At 35.9% G+C, this 20896-nt stretch overlaps 1 protein-coding gene across 2 annotated transcripts in view; it reads right to left on the bottom strand.

The window, feature by feature from the left end:
- The window catches only part of EVI5 (ecotropic viral integration site 5), a gene marked incomplete at its 5' end in the record, with an annotated part of 150078 nt that overhangs the window by 37034 nt on the left and 92148 nt on the right, over window positions 1–20896 (bottom strand). For both annotated transcript variants that reach the window (XM_082661816.1, XM_082661817.1), the window contains one exon: window positions 16348–16443. In XM_082661816.1, the coding sequence (XP_082517942.1) occupies window positions 16348–16443 (96 nt within the window). The remainder of the gene's footprint in view (window positions 1–16347; window positions 16444–20896) is intronic.

Below are 20896 nucleotides of genomic sequence, written 5' to 3'. Positions count from 1 at the left end.
AAAGACTCAGCATATTTATAGGAATACAGCATTTTATATATTACCCTTGTAAATATTTACTCTATTATTTATATGTATTTGGTAAAAGATAAACATTATAAATATTAGCAGTTATGATTTCTTGCCTCTTATTAATAGATTAACGTGTTTAACATTTCACTCCTAAGAGGTCCAAAGAACTCTATTTTTTTTTACAGGCTCCTGACGCGCAGGCTCAGCGGCCATGGCTCACGGGCCCAGCCGCTCCGCGGCATGTGGGATCTTCCCGGACCGGGGCACGAACCCGCGTCCCCTGCATCGGCAGGCGGACTCTCAACCACTGCGCCACCAGGGAAGCCCAGAACTCTCTATATTTAACATCACTTTAAACACACAAAACCCTTTGTAAAAATATTCTATAAAGTAGGTAGATGACTTTAAATTCTGGGAAAAGCATAGTGTTCATCACAAAGAAATCTCTAAGAAAGAGAAGACTTGTCATAAAAGAAAGCATAAAACAACCACTCATTAAGCTTTATCTTGCTCACTGAGATAGTGCTCACAGCTGGAAAACTGTGTAACTGAAGAAAATGTGATTCACCTTCTGGAGAGGTGGAACTGTCATATTTTAATACCCTTATATTCCATGTCATGGGGGTTATCATCTCAGTGAAAGATTTATCTCTATTTTTGTTTCTTGGTTTTGTTTTTTTTGTTTCTAATACCACAAACTTAAATTCCAAATAGGTATTCTTATGCACTGTAAAGCAGCTTCTGTCTCACTTGTTCCTTATGAGGAAAGGATATATGGTAATGTATCCCATTTACTAAGGATAAACACTGTTATGCCAGGCTGAGTAAACACCTGACAAACCCTTTTGGGGAGTACTGTCTTGGGAAACCAAGACTTTCGAAGAATTAGTTACAAAAAGCCTTTCTAGATCTATGCAAACATCATTTCATCGCTTTGTCATTCTACTGCCCAACACTTTTATTTCTCTAGATTGTCTTCTCCCAGCTTGATGATGATTACGACCTAGGCCTGTTATTTCCATCCTCTGGATTCTTACTACCACTTCCTTCTCTTAGCCAGATTTTCTCCAGACTGACAGACTAATAATAAGCCCTCTCTTTTGGCCTGGTGCTTTACCTGATTATTGTCCTCACAGGTGGTTTGATCTAAGCACAGCCCGGCCTCAACAACACTAAAAGATTAGACAGACTAGTGGCTTACCTGTCAAAGATCACATGGCTAGCCAGGGACAGAAACCAGATTTCATTCCTAGTGCCTTAATTGTAAGACAAATCACAGCAGGATATGTGCTAGAATTATTTTCCCAAAATTGGTGTTGCTTATGTTACTCATTTATCTTTTTCTGGACCCTCTGTACAGAGTGTTAGTAAGCCAAAGCTGGGGAGTTCAGTCCTTAGCTGTCAAAATTTCTCATCTACCTTCCTTAGCATCAGATGACCATATACATGGCTCTTATATATTCACCTCATGGATAAAACATGTTTTTCTGTGCCCTGTTTAAAGAATCCATGCAGAGCTGATTTTGCCAAAAAGCATCTTTATCAACTTATTAGACTGTTAAGAGTATTAAAACTTGATAGGGGGACTTCCCTGGAGGTCCAGTGGTTAAGAATTCGCCTTCCATTGCAGGGGGTATGGGTTGGGGAACTAAGATCCTGCATGCTGTGCAGCTCAGCGGAAAAACAAAACAAAACAAACAAACAAAAAGATAAATCAAAGACAGCCCATGTAAAGATAATATCAATAATACTTTATAAATTTCAAATTAGTAACTCATATATAAAATTAATTTCCTTTCTCAACTATTTCAATGAGGTGGTCTGGCCTGGCTGTGATTAATACAGTAGAAAAAAACAGGAAAAATATTTTAATTGAAAAAAAAACATAAAGAGAGTAACAATCATTTCTATTCATACTCCTCAGAATTGATCAATGTTAACATCTTGGAATACATGCAGCCAGATTTTTTTTTAATAAAAATAACTGTTTCTGTAAAATTATATATGTTTGCCTTAAGCAACTTGGACGGTGGTAAAAATACAAAAATGAAAATTAAACATTAAATATTAGCTAAAATTAATAGGAAAAGAAAGTACAGTGAATGCCAAGTGTTTCTTCAATATGAGAGGTAATTTCCTTTTTTTAAAAAAAAACCTCTACATTTAAGGGATAACAAAAAAACATTAAGATGTTAGAAGTCTGCATTTTTATTACATGCTTTAAATGTATGTGGTATTGATTGACTATCTTGCTGGGATATGAGTGCATTTATACCTGCCTTCATATCCCCTCTCCCTCCACTTCCAGATTTTTGTTAGCTGTTATTTTTACACTGTCAAAGTTTATTTAAAAAAAACTCTCTCACCTGTAATCATTATTCCCATATTTGTTTAGTATTAGTTCCGTATTTAAACAGATTCAACATTTACCACCCATCTTTTCAAATAGTGCCCACATTTCATAGTTCTTTATTTTGACTTGTTTTAAGCTGGATTTCACTATCCAGTAATTTTTTCAAGATTATGAGAATAGTATCCTAGCAATCTTTTCACACTGGAAAATAACAATCTATTTCTTCAAAATATCTGGATGACACATTGTTTAGCTATAACATTTTTGGGTCAGCCAAACTCAGAATGTTGTAGACTAGTACTAAGACAACTTTCTGTGGTGATGGAAATGTTCTCCATCTGCACTGTCTAATATGTTAGCTAGGAGCTACTGTGCAAAATGAGGCTATGACCACATTGGCTGGCTAGTGGCTATCATATTGGAGAGTGCAGCATAGCCATTGCTCTGCTGATTTCTGGCATTGAATATGCTGTGAGAAATCTGGAGGACAAGTCTTAATCTTCCCATACAACTTTGTAGGTAATTTGCTCTAAGTGTTTAAGGAGCATTCTGTGTCAAATTTTCCTAGAACACAAGGTTTTCTTTTAATTTGCGTCTTCATTAATTTCAAGGACGTCTTCTTGCTTATTTTTGAATATATCTTCCTTCTATTTGTTGTGGGATACCAATTATTCTTAGTGTTAGATTATCTGTCTGTCATCCATAAGCGTTAGCTAATATACTTGTTTTTCATTCTTAACCTCTATATTCATTGTGATTATTATCTCAAGCTTTTCTTCTATGCCAATATTCCAATTTTCAGCATTGTCCATTGAATAGGCTATTCTTTTGTGGTTTCTGCAATGGTGTATTGGGCTTCAATTTATTCCCTTAGTGGTACAATCCCCTCCTTCTTACCTCAGTGCACTTTTTAATTATCTTATCTTTTGATTTCTTAATTTTACTAAATTCACGTTTAGTTGTTTTATAGTATGAAGTAATTGTAATTCCTCTTACCCTTGAATTACCTTTCTTCTTGGTTGGGATGTTTCTGAATAGTATTTCTTTCTCTTTTCTCTGCTATAATAATAGAAACCAAGTTGTTGTGCCATTTCTTCTCATCATGCTCATGGCTAGGTGACTGTCTAGATATTCTAAATGCTCTAATGATATGAGTTACTTATTAACTCTCTTTCCATCATATTTAAAATCTATTTTCTGTGCCCTCCAAGCTCAAGTTTGTTCCCATATTTCTAAGGCCTGAGGGACAGCATGGGGAAAAGAAGAACCTGGCTAAACAGGGGCACTCTTTATTCTTCTGAGATTCTGTTCCTCTCAGATCCTTTTCCTCTCAGGCTGCTTTTAGTGCCAAAGTATTTGCCTTTAAAAAAAAAATTTACTATTTTGTTAGACAGTTGAGGTAGGAAATTATGGGATCAGTTTCAGTCCACCTCTGGGGCAGCATTTAAACAAATGAATCTTTACACCTGATATTTATGTAATATTGTACATCAACTATACTTCAATAAAAAAAAGGTACTTTGAACCTACCTGTTCTTATGGCATAATAATATTAAATTCTCATGTACATGGCTGCCGCCTAAGATTCATTCAACAATTATTTTTTGATCGCCTGTTACATGCCAGGCACAAGGCATACAGCAGTATGTAAGACAAACCAGGTTCTAATATATTACATGTGGGTGTGAGTTGATTTTTAAAGTGAAGGTAATTTCAGACACTAATAAGAACTACAAATAATATGAAGCACAATGATGAAATAGAGAGTTACGGCATTAGGGTCCTACTTTATAAAGGTGGTCAGGGAAAATCTCTATGAGTTGGTGACTTTTTTTTTTTTTTTTTTGCGGTACGCGGGCCTCTCACTGTTGTGGCCTCTCCCATTGCGGAGCACAGGCTCCGGACGCGCAAGGCTCAGCAGCCGTGGCTCACGGGCCCAACTGCTCCGCGGCACATGGGATTTTCCCAGACCGGGGCACGAACCCGTGTCCCCTGCATCGGCAGGCGGACTCTCAACCACTGCGCCACCAGGAAAGCCCGAGTTGGTGACTTTTAAGTTGAGATATAAATGATGAAAAGGAACGAGCCATGGGAAGATCAAGGAGCATAGCATTCCAAATGCAGGGAAGAGCAAGAGCAAGAGCAAAAGCCTGTAGGAATGAATGAGCTTTGGTTCTAGAAACAAAAATAAAGTTGGTGTTGCTAGAGCATGACATGAAGGGGAGTGTGGTTTACGATGCAGTCAGAGAAGTAGGCAGGAACCAGACAGCTCAAAGACTTTAAGGCCAGAGAAGGAGGGTGGCATTTTTGCTAGGTTGACCAAGTTTTCTACATTGCTGTTTTCCAATGATTCTTATTTCCATTCTAGCAATGGTTACCTCAAGTTATTTTAATGTACGTACATTAAAAAATTATAATGGTAATCATATAAATTCATATGGTATAAAAACTGAAGTTTCCCTTTCTCTTTTGCATCAAGCCCTTTATGCTCCCCAGAGGGAGCTTTGATAGGTATCACAGCAGACATTCCAATCTACTTAAACAAATACATACACACATATACTTTTTAACATACACAAATGGAATTATCACCACATTCTATAATTTTTCTCATTATTATGTCTTGCAGATCTTTCTTTATTCTTTCTTAAAGATACAGACTTTTCCAAATATGGATCTACTATGGTTTAACCATTCTCCTAATAATCAGTAGTTATCCTTGTTTTTAAATAATAATGTTAGATTTATGCACCCATCTTAAGAAGTTACATAAAGAACACACACCAAAGCTAAAACAGACAAAAGGAAATAATAAAAGAACAGGAATAAAATGGGAAAAAAAGTTGCTTATTGTTAAAATGTGCAATTGTTTACTAGTACTGTGCTGGCCAGTGGTATTAGAAATATTGGCTACTGCAAGTACCATTGCTTTCTCCTTTCTTGAACACCCTACAGATGTCTAACATACCACCCAATTCTGAACTGAAACTTATCGTTAGTTATTAAACTTTTATATAGTAACTTTAGAATAGGAAATCAGTACTTAATATATTTTAACATTTTAAGCCTGACAAAGTAAAACTTAAAACGTGGTTTACAAATAGACATCACACCCTTAAAGGAAATAACAGAAACAATTAGTAATCTCTCTGTGCGCTCTTCATAGAGATTTCAAAATAAATCTAAGGTTATACATAGGATGTGGGTTTTTCGCTGGGAGTAGTATTACAGAAGGTTTGTGGTATTGGAAGGGTCATGACACAATGCAGGTTGCTTAGTCTCAAATGCAAGTGTAAAGCTTACATTAAAAAAATATTTTAAATTACGCCCACAGATGAGAAAATGTAACGAAAAGAGAGATTATGCTACAGAAAGATATATACAAGCTCTCTCTCTCCTTTGTAAAAGTTTAACTATTTTAGAGACCATTAAAAGGCATTATCTTGACTATTTTAAAGGTTAAATAATGCTTTTTTTCAAGGCTATATTATGAAACTATGTTCAACGGTCACAGAGGCAACCGTATTAACTTGCAGCAGCAGGAGCACAATTTCTAAGTTCTAATTTGATATTTTCAATTAAAGCAAGCTATATTAACCAAATTATAACTGCATGTGAGATGACGATAGTAGCAGAAAACAAAATGATTTGAGTAAGTCTGTGACAGTCGATAAGCAATCACCGCGATTAATCAACATAACCTTACTGAAACATCAATAGCAATCACTAAGCTTTAGTAAGTTTTTACTGATTTGTACTTTGCCTTAAGAAAAATTAATCAGAATAGTAAATGTGGTAAATGGTAGCCTCTCCATGACTTCAAGGTGACTCATTTGAAACATCTAAAACCAAATCATACTCATATCACGTACTATTGGTAAGTTTCTAAAACAGTTTCCTGTAATTTCAAGTCACAGACAAAAAGGTTTGACTATTCTTTATGTTTTAGTAACTAGAAAAAAGTACATATAAATACTTTAAACAAATAATAAGGTAAGTTGAAAAGTATGGAAGGGAGGAAATAAATCAAAATTTTTTCTCACTACTAAGACTGATTTAATTCCATTTCAGAAGAGAAATACATCCCACACATAGTTAAAGTGATATTTCTTACAGGATCAGCTAAATACACACATGAAAAATCAGCATTTGTACAAGGTCCAAAAGCTAGAAAATATTTCTTATAAATCAGTTTAATTAAAAACAGATCAAATTTTGTGACCAATACTTAAAATTCTATCTAATTCCAGGGGTTCCTAAAAACCATGGAATTATATAAACTATTTTTTAATTTTTAAAAAAATTTTGTTGTTTTTTTTTTTGGCCACACCACACAGTTTGTGGAATCTTAGTTCCTCGACCAGGGATTGAACCCAGGCCCCTGGCAGTGAAAGTGTGGAGTCCTAGCCACTGAGCCGCCAGGAAATTCCCATAAACTATTTTTTATAACAGACGTTTTCTCAAACAGTTTTAGATTTACAGAAAAATTGAGAGGATAAGAGTACTATATACTCCCTTGCACTGTTTCCCCTGTTAATAATATCTTCCATGTTGTTACAATTAATGAACTAATATCGATACATTGTTACTAACTAAAGTCCAAAGTTTATTCAGATTTTCTTAGGGTTTTTTTTTTTTTTTTAAACCCAATGTTCTTTTTCTGTTCTAGGATCCTATGCAGGATACCACATTACATTTAGTTGTCATGTCTCCTTACGTTCCTCTTGGCTGGGACAGTTTCTCAGACTTTCTATGTTTTTGATGACCCTGACAGCTTATAGGAGTACTGGTCAGGTGTTTTGCCAGATGCCCTACTATTGAAATTTGTCTGATATTCTTCTCATAGTAAGAATGTGATTATGGGCTACTGGAAGACCACAAAGGTAAAGTGCCATTTTGTCACATCCTATCAAGAGTATATTACTAGCAGTGTGATTTACAACTGTTGATGCTGATTTGATCATCTGGGTGAGGTAGTGTTTGTCAGGTTTCTCCAAAAAAGTTACTTTTTTCCCTTACCCTTTCCATACTGGACCCCTTGGAAGGAAGTCACTGTGCACAGGCTACACTTAAAAGAATAGAAATTTATGCTTCCCTTCTGAAGGCAGAGTATCTACAAAAGTTATTTGGAATTCTTCTGCATAGAGATTTCTCTCTTCCTCTTCATTTATTAATTTATTCAATCATTATTGATATCAGTATGGATCCATGGATATTTATTTTATACCTTGAATTATAATCCACTACTATGTTAATTATTTTTTCCTATTTTAAATATTGTTCCACCTTTGGCCACTGGGAGCTTTTTCAGTTGGCTCCTCTCTGTCCCTTTAACATATTCCTGTTAATGCAGGGTTTCGTTTTGTTTTGTTTTGGAACACTTCCTTACTTTCTGACACTGCAAGATACTCCAGGCTCATCTTGTGTATTTCCTGTTCTAGTCCTGGAATCAGCTATTTCTCTCAGGAACCTTGGTTTCTGTTATTGGAGAATGGTATTAGAAACCAAGAACTGTGTGCTAGGTGTACATAAACTAATTTTTATTTTAAAAAGTTTTTGGCCACGCCACATGGATTGAGGGATCTTAGTTCCCCTACAAGGGACTGAACCCGGGCCATAGCAGTGAAAGTGCCAAGTCCTCACCACTGGACCGCCAGGGAATTCTCTAAACTAATTTTAATAACACCAAGATGATCACTGGTAGCATGGTACTTTAAGGGTCTAAACTATCTTCACTAATTCTTTAGATACTATTATGAACTGGTCTTGAGTAAGTGAATGATATCCTTCATTCCTAGATATAGCAAATTTAAAAACCTCTAGATACTTAGTCTCTTTATATTTAACTGCATACTAAAGTTGGAGATCAGAGAATCATCTCTGAGCACTTCAGTTAAAAAAAAAAAAAATTTTTTTTAAAGTTTTTAATACCTAATGACCAGAGAGCAAGCTGAGTAAAATAGTCTGTATATCTAACTCCCTTTGTTGAGAATCAGCATTAAGACTAGATAAGATTATAGAAGTTATTTTTCTAATTTAAAAATGCTTAAAATTTTGAGAAAAATCATTAAAGAAAAATGAAAAATATTTTAATGTTTAAACAAGTTGCTCAAAACAGAAACCACTGTACTTAAAGGGGGAAAAAAAGTCCTCCAAAAAGAAGTTTGTTAGTCAAGAGGTGGCATATAAACTACCACCTGCTGTGAAACTATTAACAAATGAGCTCAGGAAATTAGAAAGCACCAACTGATCACAAAGCTTCATGCTAAACTCCATCCTTTAGTAATGTCATTGTAATTTTACATTATTAAAATTTTTTTGTTAAATGGTAAAGATTTTTATCACTTCCTCTCTATCTCTGTCAAAACTGCATACTGAGCTGGGCACACTGATTTAAATCTAACTCCCTCATTTTATGTCAGAACAGAATTTTGAGTGGGTGTTTCTTAAGCCAAGAGCGGTTGGGGTATTGCCCATCTGAGGCATCCCTAGAGGTTATCTGTTGGGCAAAGTAATGAAAATGGGTAAATGTTACTGGGTACCAGGAAAAGAACACAAAGTTGGATTTGCGTAGAACTAAACTGTTTTAAACTTAAAACTTTTCATTATTTATAACAAAGCAGCATTAACTTTATAGATGTGCTCAGCCCACAGAACCTTTTAATATGGTTATGACAAATTAATATGTTTATCTTTATAAAACTCAAAACACAAACTCAATTCCAGGTTAAATATCACAAGGCTTGGGTTCAATTTTCATCTATTTTCCTCAATTAACTAAGCAAAAATTAACTTTTCTGTGTTTTGTTCCACCACTTGGAAAATGGAGAAAGTGTGATTTAGCATTAACGTAAAAATAAAGTCCTCAACTAATAAATAACATTTGGATCAATAGAATAAAGGTGGAAAATTCCACTAAGAGGAGGAGGAAACAATTTTTAACCACCATTTCCTCCCATCTAAATACTATGAATTCCAACAAGCATTTTTTTCTGAATCAAGTTCAAATGAATCCTTTTAATAGGTTTAAATGTCATCTAACTGATGACTCCTATGCTCAAAACCCTCCCGTGACTTTCTACCTTACTCAGAGAAGGGCCAAAGTTCTTAGGCCCTATGTAATCTGCCCTATTTACCTCTCATACTTCCTCTAACTTCCTCTCTTACTCCACTCAGGGTCTCAGAGATGCCCCTGGCTTTAGGCCCTTTGTCCTTACTATTCCCTTATCAGGGTATTTCTACCACAAATCTGCATGAATCTTTGTTTAAATATCCCCTTCTAGCGAGCTTGCCTGACCACATTATTTAAAATAGCAATGGTACCCTACGCTCAATACCCCAACCCTCTCCTTTTCCTACATTTTTCTCTCCATTGTACTCATCATCTTCTAAATTACACACTATACGATTCATTTATTTTGTTCATCCTACTTCTTCCTCTACCATTAAGCTTGATGAGGAAAGGGACTTTTCGTGTGTTTTGTTCACTAATTCTTATAAAGTGTGTAGAGTAGTGACTAGCACATAGTAGGTACCCCGTAAGTATCTGTTGAATTGAAACTGATACCCCATTTAAATTAATAATTTAATCTGTTCTTCACATCTAGGCTTTTAAATGAGAATGATTAAAATAATGTGAGACGGTATAAGAGAGATCTATAACAGAGGGGGTTAAACAGCAGAGACACAACAAAATTGGCTGGATTGGCATCATCAGGGAAGGCTGATCACAGCATGTCAAACTTAATCTGACCTTTGAAATGATAAGCAAGATCAAAGGAGGAGAGAAGAAAAACAGAGTGAATCTCTATGACATATTTAAAGAGTTCTTAACTAGTTTATTATGGCTCAAGCACAGGTATACGCTGGAAAAAGCAGGAAATGAAGCTAGAAAGGGAGGCAAGAATCAGAGCAGGAAGGGGCTCGTGAGTACAGCCAAAATTTGAACTGTGTCCCGAAAGCCATGGGAAGCTACTGAAAGATTTAAGTGAGGAAAAGGGAACCAGTAGTAACAAAGTTATAGGAGGCAGTTGATCGACCAAGAAAATCCATATAACTAACATGACAGTACCTGTAATACTAAAGAAAAAAAATTTCATTTTAATCCTGGAAAGAATTTAAGTTAGAGTGGGTTCTTAAACATACAACAAAATCACATTTAAAAATCTTCTTTATGCTTCAGTTTCCTCCACTATAAAATGAGGATACTAACAATAATGTCATATGTAAAGATTAAATAAGTGAATATATTTAAATGGCTAATAGTACTGCCTGGCATGTTTTAAGTATTCAATGATGCTAGCTATTAATACGTTAATTATTAGTATTCTGGAAGAAATAAAGTTACAGATAATATGGTAAAACATGGTAAATACATAAAAAATGAAGAGTAAGTTAAACAGGGCCTACACTGGACAGAAACAAGTTCAATCAAAAAAAAACCCAGCCAAAACAATTCTTAATTTGCAGCTATATCTAATTCTTGGAAAGGGATAAATTCATTATCTGGGGTGGGTAAACACTATCTTGAAGGGAACTCAAAAGACTTTCTGCACTTTCCATTCTGGTTGTAATTTTTGGAAGCCCTTACAATGCTGAGTGTGATCTTTTATAAAAGGTCATTGCTAAACTGATTTGCTGGAAACTAGTTAGGGAGGAAAGAACACTTGACACATGCTTTCTCATTTAATACCAACTCTAAAGCAGATAACTTTAGGACCCTTAGTTTTGAACGAGTAAATTCAAAATCAGGTTAAATAACTTGTCAGACAAGACAGCTAATAAGTAGTTTGTCTTCAAAATCTACTCTCAACCAATCAACAAAATCTCTAGCAATTATAAGAAAACAGAAAGATAAAAGTTGTGACCACAGAGTTATTTAGGATTCTAAAATCCTCTTGTTCCCAATAATAATTAAATTTATTGACTCTTTCTATTCTGATCAGGGTATGTCATATTTATTTTTGCAGGCTACTTATAGAAATTCCACTTAGCCTGAGCCATTCAATTAGCTTGTAAAGTATATGTACAGGTAGGAAGAAAAAAAATTCTCCTTTAAAAGACAACAATTGGCATCCTCTCACAGGTAATTAAAGCCATTAACACCAATAAATGTACATAAATTTTCAGAGGTTTAAATTCTACTCAATGATATTGCAAAGAAGGGACCCAGACTCAATCATTCCTTCTGTATAATGATAAATGCACTTAGGCAGAGTCTGAATTCATTTTATCCTTCCTAGCCAGTAGTGACCTAATGATAAAAGAAATGCAAATTAATGCATGTGTGAATACAGTGATAATCTCTGAATTTAAAAAATTTGGGGCTTCCCTGGTGGCTCAGTGGTTGAGAGTCCGCCTGCCGATGCAGGGGACACGGGTTCGTGCCCCAGTTCAGGAAGATCCCACATGCCGTGGAGCGGCTGGGCCCGTGAGCCATGGTCGCTGAGCCTGCATGTCCGGAGCCTGTGCTCCGCAACGGGAGAGGCCACAGCAGTGAGAGGCCCGCGTACCGCAAAAAAAAAAAAAAATTGAATGCTGAAATTACATACATTAAAAATCACTTATTGTAAAAACAACAGATGAGCAAATTATTATATTAATTTCTTCAAATACAAATATTTGAATGATGGCTATATACTAAGCACTATATACCAACACTGAGAAATACAGCAACTGAATAAAACAGGCAAAAATTCCTCTCTTACGGAGCTTCCATTCTTGTGGGGGGATGTGGACAATAACAAACATGTATAATTTATGGCAAGAAATAACTGTTTTGAAGAACTATAAAGCAGCATAAGAGTACAGTGATTAGGATATGAATATTATTTTAGATAGAAATTTGGCCAAAGGAGCTTTATGTAAGAAAACAATAGAGATCTGAATGAAGTGAGATTATACAGTATTTGAAGTTCATAATGATAACACTGAATTGTCAAAAAATATTAAAATAATATATATGATATCATATTTTTTAATATTTCATGGCACCTTGGAGTTCAACCTCTTAATTCTATTATAGGGGTATGATCTGCTCTAAATAAGTATTACAGTAGATGGTGACTAAAATCCATTAAGAAGTGTAATTCTGTTTGAGAAGGAGTAAACCTCAGCAATAACTTTTACAAAGAGTTCAGGAAAATGGCTAAAACCTGAAAGCTGCTACACTTTAAAAAAGGTTAAATTCACTCTGAGACACTAATATAAAACAGATCCTCCAAAGACGGTGGAAAAGGAATTATTATAAAGAACATTAAGTATATTACAAATGTAGTTATCTCAGATTAACATGGGGAGGGTGGTGATTATGAACTTTAAACCAGACCTTAAAGTTTCAAGTTGACTGAAGGATCTTTGAAAATAAATTTAATAAACTTCAACCTCATAAATATATCTACTACAGAATGCTATAGTGTGTATAAAAATGAGTATTTCCTCATCTAAATGAGACATTCACAAAAGTACAATTTTCATAACTACATTTAAAAAAGCAGGCTTTAATTTTATCAACAACTAATTACATAATTATGTAATTTATTAAATGAAGGGTTTGAAAGAATTTGGTTTGTGGGAAAAAGTTTTATTCACAAGAGAGCAGGAGTAATTGGAAGAGTTGGTCTGAAGAGATCTGAAGTACAAAATATTTGACTAAGTTGAGTTCTCCCCCTAGTGGAACTTGAAAATGATCTAAGATATTTCCATGAATAAAAATAACCTAAAATGTATTACTCTTATAATTGAAAAGGAGTTTCAGGTTTTAACAAAAGATCTATTTATGGATCTTAACCTGCATATAATAAATAAATGAATGAATGAAGTTTGAATCATTAAGATGTTTATTGAAAACACATTTATCAAATGTCTTAACGGCAAACTAGCCATGGAGAACTCAGTAAGCAGAAATACCTAAAAAGCAGAGGACTAGGGGATACAGAAAAACACAGCAATTTTTTGAAGACATAATAGCATGTAGAATGATACAGAATTTTAAAAGAATATAGAAACTTTGTAAAGAGGTGTGTGTGTGTGTGTGTGTGTGTGTATGTGTGTGTGTGTAGGAGGTGGGGAGAGAGGATGGGGTGCTAATGGTCAAAGAAGAGGCTAGAAATGCAAGTCTGGACAATAATGAAAAGATAAAGTTTTTATGTTTTAGAAAGAAAATTCTGGTGGCTCTGTGGAAGAGCTCAGGGTGGAGAAAAAGAAGCTGGACAGGAAGTTGTGACGTTCAGGTGGGGACGAAGGCAGATGAATGAAGGGAGTGGCGGGGGGAATAGAAAGGCCATGAAAGATTTTTTTTAAAGTTTCTGAAATGAGTAAAATTACCTTTGATTTAGTTTTAGATTTACTCACGACTTTTATCTTTTGAAGAAATTGAAGAGTCGGACATGGTACTTTAATCTGTATGAATTATTAAGAATTATCTGAAGGCAAATCTATATGAGTAGGTGAGCAGGTGAAACGCTGGTAGGCATGTTAACTAGCAGAAGCACTTTGTAAAAATAATTTGGTACTCTCAAGTAAAGTTGAAAGTTTGCATACGTAGCCTTGATAAATATGGCATAACGTTAAGAAAAGCATAAGTGAAGTTGCTACTAAGCTGAATAATTCAAGACGAGATGATACCACTGAACAAGCCTTGAGATACAAAAGAATAAAAACATTTTGGCTGGAATAGGAACACATTTGATTTTAAACGTGTTGAATTTGGAGGTCCTGTACAAGTTCCAGGAGGAGTTCTCTACTGTCCAGTAAACATACTGGTCTACTGATCAAAAGACACAATAAATTAAAAACAACAACGACAAATGACAAGTTACAAAGTGGGAGTAGCTATCTGTAAAACATAACATCAACTTGGAAAGAACTACGCGTACATAAGAAAAAGATAATCCTAAAGAAAAGACATACACAAAAGACTTTAATAGACACTTTATAAAAGATGAAATCCAAACTGCCAACCTCATTAGTAATCCAGCAAATACAAATTAAAACCATGATGAAATACCATTGCATACCCACCAGACTGGCACAAATTAAAGCATCTGACACCACCAAGTGTTGGGGAGGATGTGGAACAACAGGACTTTCGTAGGCTGTGGTTGGCAGTTAAAGTGGTACAAACACTTTGGAAAATAAAACTGAAGATCTGCATGCTTTATGACCCAGCCATTCCACACCCTGGCATCATGCTACAGAAACGTGTGCACACGTAGTCAGTATAGTGTACAAGATTGCTTACGATCTCAGCATTGTGTATAACAGTCCCAATTTGGAAATTTACAAATGACCACTAATATCAGAGTGGATATGTATGCTGTGACATATTCATGAAATGGAACATGTTGCAACAATAAAAATCATGACTCATTAAAACAGTGCTGAACAAAGAAAGAAGACAGACAAATGAAAATATTCAGCATGACTCTATACGAAATTCAGAAATAGGGAAAACTAAACTGTGTGGATGAGAGATGCATACAAAGATGACACCACTAAAAGGAAAAGCAGAGGAGTGACTGCTATAAAATTCGGGATAAGGGAAAAGGGTGTGATTGGGTAGACTTCTGGAATATAGGCAATATTCTGTATCTTGACCAAGTAGTGGTTACATGGATACTGTTTTTATACATATTATAATGTAGCTTTGTTTTATGAACTTTTCTGTTTATTGTCTTCATAATTTTTTTAAAGGTGTAAGATTATTGATTAGGGGAAACATGCTAGGATGGAGATAGATTAGAATTCATTGTTGTACACTGAGTAGTTTTTAAAAAGCCAAAAAACTTGGATGCTCAGAGGAATACAAACACTCAGAACTGAGGAAAAAAAGACTGAAAACAAAGTTCAACAAGAAAGAAGAAGAGAGTCAAAGAGGGTGGTGCTAGGAAAATTCTGCAGCCCACAAAATGAGAAGAAATATCTGCAAAAATATCTGTTTATATCTGATATGGGATTGACATTGAGAATATATAAGAAACTTCCACAACTCAACAACAACGCATTTAAAAACTGGGCGAAGGACTTGAACTGCCATTTCTCTAAAGAAGACATAATGGCAAATAAGCACAATGAAAAGATGGTCAACACTGTTAATCATTAGAGAAACGCAAATCAAAACCACAATGAGATACCACTTCATACACATTAGGATGGGTGTTAAAAAAAAAAACAACAGAAAATTAACAAGTATTGGTGAGGCTGTGGAAAAACTAGTCCCTGTGCATTGCTGGTGGGAATGTAAAATGGTGCAGCTGCTGTGGAAAACAGTATAACAATTCCTCAGAAAATTAAACATAGAATTACCACCTGATTCAGCAATTCCACTTCTGGGTATGAATGAAAACAAGGATTCAAACAGCTATCTGTACACTCACATTCATAGCAGCATTATTCACAACAGCCGAAAGGTAGAAGCAATCTAAGTTTTCATCAATGAATGAATGGATAAACAAAATGTAGTATGCACACACAACAGAATATTATTCAGCCTTAAAAATGAAGGAAATTCTGACACATATTACAACATAAATGAACCTTGATGACGTTATGCTAAGTGAAATAAGCCAGTCACAGAAAGACAAATATCCTATGATTTTATCAATCCTTATATAAGATACTTAGAGTAGTCAAATTCAGAGACAGAAAGGACAATGGTGGTTTCCAGGGGTTGAGGGAAGACGGGAATGGGGAGTTGTTTAATGGGTACAAAGTTTCAGTTTTGCAAGGTAAAGAGTTCTGGAAATTGGCTGCACAACAATGAGAATGCACTTAATGTCACAGACTGTATACATTAAAATTGTAAATTTTACAGCAATACGTGTATTTTTACCACAATAGAAAAAAATGGACTTGGAAATGAATAAGTGTTGAAAATAGAAGCATAGTCCTTAGGATGAAGACATAAGTCACGATGCAGGTGCAGAGGGAAGGGGAAATAACTGCATTATTTTTACATGTACTTTATTGTTTTCATGTGTTACCTGGATTTCAAGCTCAGCAATGTGCTGCTGTAGTTCAGCCACAGCAGCTATGCTATCTGCTTCCCGGAGTCTCACAGCCATCACTTCTTCCTTGTTCTAGGGTGGTAAACAAAACAAACCAAAAATAAACCATATAATAAACCAAACCATTAATAAAACATAAACACTTGTAACATGCCTCAAATTTAGAAAGTGACAAATAAACCCATGATTAAATGAGAGAAAAAATGCCATTATATCCTGAACTTGGTATAAAATGAAGAATAAATGTATAGAATAACATTCCATCTCACTGTAGTGGCCTCTCCCGCTGTGGAGCACAGGCTCCGGATGTGCAGGCTCAGCGGCCATGGCTCACGGGCCCAGCCGCTCCGCGGCATGTGGGATCTTCCCGGACCAGGGCACGAACCTGTGTCCCCCTGCATCGGCAGGCGGACTCTCAACCACTGCGCCAACAGGGAAGCCCTACTCAAACTTTTCAACTAAAAGTTAACTTAATTAAAACTGGTGACTGTGAAAGCTGTTAATTTTTTAACCAAGAACAATTACTGAGAACTTTCAAACACGTAACTAGGACAACAGATTAACAGGGAATATAAACACTAAGAGTATGATAGCTAGATAATATTTTTTAAATTACATTTTTTCTGAGGCCATGAAAGTTAATGAGTATTTACATTATACTACATTTTTTCTGAGGCAATGAACTTTAATGAGTATTTACATTACACTACAAAGGAGAGTAACAGAAATTAGATTATATCATAATTTTAATCTTCCTAGGAAAAGCATAATATCAATTCTACCACTTCAAAACTTCACAAACGAAAAGCTCTAAAATTGTATTCTACAATATCTATGCTAAATAATAATGATCTAGAAGTAACAAAATATGAAGAAAGACAGAGAAAAATGGGGTATACAAAAATATTTTGCTCCTTCATTAACTTCAGTAGAAATTTAGCAATCATTTAGTATCAAAAATGTGCATCATGGTGACTATAGGAGAAATTTAGCACCTGACAGTAATATAATATCAAAAATTTAAAAATACTAAATTTAGTAAAAATATAATAATTAAACTTTTAAATTAAAAAAATAGGGCTTCCCTGGTGGCACAGTGGTTGAGAGTCCGCCTGCCGATGCAGGGGACGCAGGTTTATGCCCTGGTCCAGGAAGATCCCACATGCCGCGGAGTGGCTAGGCCCGTGAGCCGTGGCCGCTGAGCCTGCGCGTCCAGAGACTGTGCTCCGCAACGGGAGAGGCCACAACAGTGAGAGGCCCGCATACCACAAAATATATATATATATATATATATATATATATATATATATATTTTGCTGTGGAGCAACTAAGCTCGTGCACCACAAGTACTGAGCCTGCACTCCAGAGCCCACGCACCACAACCACTGAGCCCCCATACCACAACTACTGAAGCCCGCGCGCCTAGAGCCCGTGCTCCGCAACCAGAGAAGCCACCTCAATGAGAAGCCCGTGCACCGCAACAAAGAGTAGCCCCCGCTCGCCGCAACTAAAGAAAGCCTGCACGCAGCAACAAAGACCCAATGCAGCCAAATAAATAAATTTAAAAAATATATATATTCAGACAAGTGTACACAATTATAGTACATCAAAACACTATTTACAATGGTAAAAAGTTGTAAATGACCCTACTGTGTAACAATAAAGAAATAGTTCACTCAAAAAAAAAATATATTTTAATCTTAGATATGATACTGGTACATCACTACAAGCAAATACTGCTTTAAATATTTTGCCATTTTGTACATGGCCAGAAAGTGTAGTCTCTGTACCCAGTGCTGTGATGGAAAGTGCTTAACGACCAGCTCTCAAGCAAGTGTGTGTACGTGTGCGTGTGTACACATGTGGTTGTATGTACATTTATTATATATTTTAATACAGACTGAAATAGAAGATGTATAATATACAACACACAGTTAATAAGATATATATAATGCTATTATAAACTCTATGTAGTCAATATACTCTCAGAGAATGCTTTCACTAATTTTTGCCAAACTATTGTATCCATAGGTCATCTACCACTGAAAATGAGGAAAAAGTGAAGTATGGATATGAACGTTGGTTAATTTTTGTTCAAGTTATCTATTCTGATAATAGAATTATTATCATTCTGATAACAGTAATCAAACACTGAAAGATGATTTCCTCAATATTTTTGTGCTATTCATAATGTAAAGACTAAAGATACAACACATTTTTAAGCTTTAATCTGCATTGACAGTCTAGAGCAGGATTCAAAAACTTTTCCTTAAAGGGCCAGATAGTAAATAATTTTAGACTTGTGGGTCGTACAGTCTATCACAACCACTCTATCTGCCACTGGAGTGTGAAAGTGGCCATATACAATATATAAATGAATGGGAAAGGTTGTATTCCAATAAAACTTTATTTACAAAAACAGGCAGCCAGACAGATTTGGGATATGGTCTATAGTTTGCCAACTTCTGGTCTTGATAATCCACAAAACAATAAATCAAGCCCTGATTTGTAGTTTGCCAATTTATGTGGTGTAAATACTCCCATCATGGCTCCTTTCAAGTCGACATAACATTAGTGAACATTAATGAATATAACATGAGTAGCACACATTGGTATTTCCACTAAACAGATACAAATAGGTATAATCTTAAAAGCACAGATAATAGTAAAATGTAAAAATAATTAGGAAATGACATTTGAGTATTTACTACCATAATTTGTCTAATCATGTTGAATAATTTAATTTTTAATATGGCTGTTTAACAAATGTGCCACAAAATTCCTGAAAATTTATTGGGGTGGCCAAAAAGTTCGTTCAGGTTTTTCCATAACATCTTGTAACAATCGGTTCTTGCAAGCCTTTACTAGCCAGCTCCAGCACACCTCTGTGTCTATGTTTAATAAAGTTCAAATCTCTTTCTGTCACCTCTAACTTTAAACACTTTAATGGTACTCCACAGATCTTGCGATAACAGGTTCTTTTACTGGTGTCCAAGATTCTATATGATTTGGCTCCCTATTTACTGCTCTAGCTTTATATCTCACCAGTATTCCTCACCACACACTTCCCTCCAACTAGAATGAACTTCCTCAGTTCAAGCAAAAACCTATTGTTCCTTTTCACTTTTGCTCTTTACATGTGATATTCCCTTTGTCTAGTGAACTCTGCTGCCTTTCCTTGACTACTTCCTACATATCCTTAAGGTCTCAGCTTAATCATTCCTTAGTTAGCTTTGCTTGAACCATAACCGTAACACTAAATGCCCATTATAGTATTCTATATACCTCCTCAATCATAGCACTACTCATACTGCATTGTAATGGTGTGTTTGTCTATATCCTTTGCTAAGAGAAAGTCCCTTGAGGACAGTGATCTCTCTCCAACAGCCAGCACTACCTTGCAACCATGTGAGTGGGACGCCTAAAAAACCTCATCCTTTAGCTTTAGCGAAGCCTTTAGATGACTGTAGCCTCATGAGACTCTCAATCAGAACCACTTGATTAAACTGCTCCTGAATTTCTGATCCACAGAAACCCTGGGATATTAGTGGTTACTGCTATTTTAAGCCACTAAGTTTTAGAGGTAATTTGTTAAATAGCAATAGATAACTAATACATTTATACTCTACAAATTTTAACATTGTATAAAAATATTATATCCATCAAGTAAAAAAACAAAAATTTGGGCATCAGTTTTCTCCCAATCTTCCCCCTCTCCAATCCAATCACCAAGTCTCTACAAAAATACTGAACTCATCTACTCTGCTTTAGTACCACTGCCAACACCTGAGCCCAGGCTAGCAACTCTGTCTTGTATTCAATACTATTACCTGATGATCTCATATCAAATCCCTCTCCAACCCCGCCTCAAATCCATCTCCACACACAGTGGCACGTGTGTTCTTTTAAAAAATAATTACAGGGCTTCCCTGGTGGCACAGTGGTTGAGAATCTGCCTGCCAATGCAGGGACACGGGTTCGGGCCCTGGTCTGGGAAGATCCCACATGCCGCGGAGCAACTAAGCCCATGAGCCACAACTACTGAGTCTGCGCATCTGGAGCTTGTGCTCTGCAACAAGAGAGGCCGCACAGTGAGAGGCCCGCGCACCGCGATGAAGAGTGGCCCCCACTCGCCGCAATTAGAGAAAGCCCTCGCACAGAAACGAAGACCCAACACAGCCAAAAATAAAATAAAAATTTAAAAAGCTAAAAACAACAAAAAAAATTATATTATATTATATTAATCGCTACAAGCATTATCCCCTAATAAATGCTAAAATTAGTTGCTGAGGGACTTCCCTGGTGGCGCAGTGGTTAAGAATCCACCTGCCAATGCCAGGGACACAGGTTAGATCCCTGATCCGGGAAGATCCCACATGCCGTGGAGCAACTAACCCCGTGTGCCACAACTACTGAGCCTGTGTGCCACAACTACTGAAGCCCACGTGCCTAGAGCCCATGCTCCATAACAAGAGAAGCCACCGCAATGAGAAGCCCATGCACCGCAACGAAGAGTAGACCCTGC

Source organism: Grampus griseus (assembly GCF_964374135.1).
Source record: "Grampus griseus genome assembly, chromosome: 1".
Lineage (NCBI taxonomy): Eukaryota > Metazoa > Chordata > Mammalia > Artiodactyla > Delphinidae > Grampus > Grampus griseus.
Note: the sequence above shows the minus strand (reverse complement) of the source record. Positions and strands in the feature narration are given on the sequence as shown.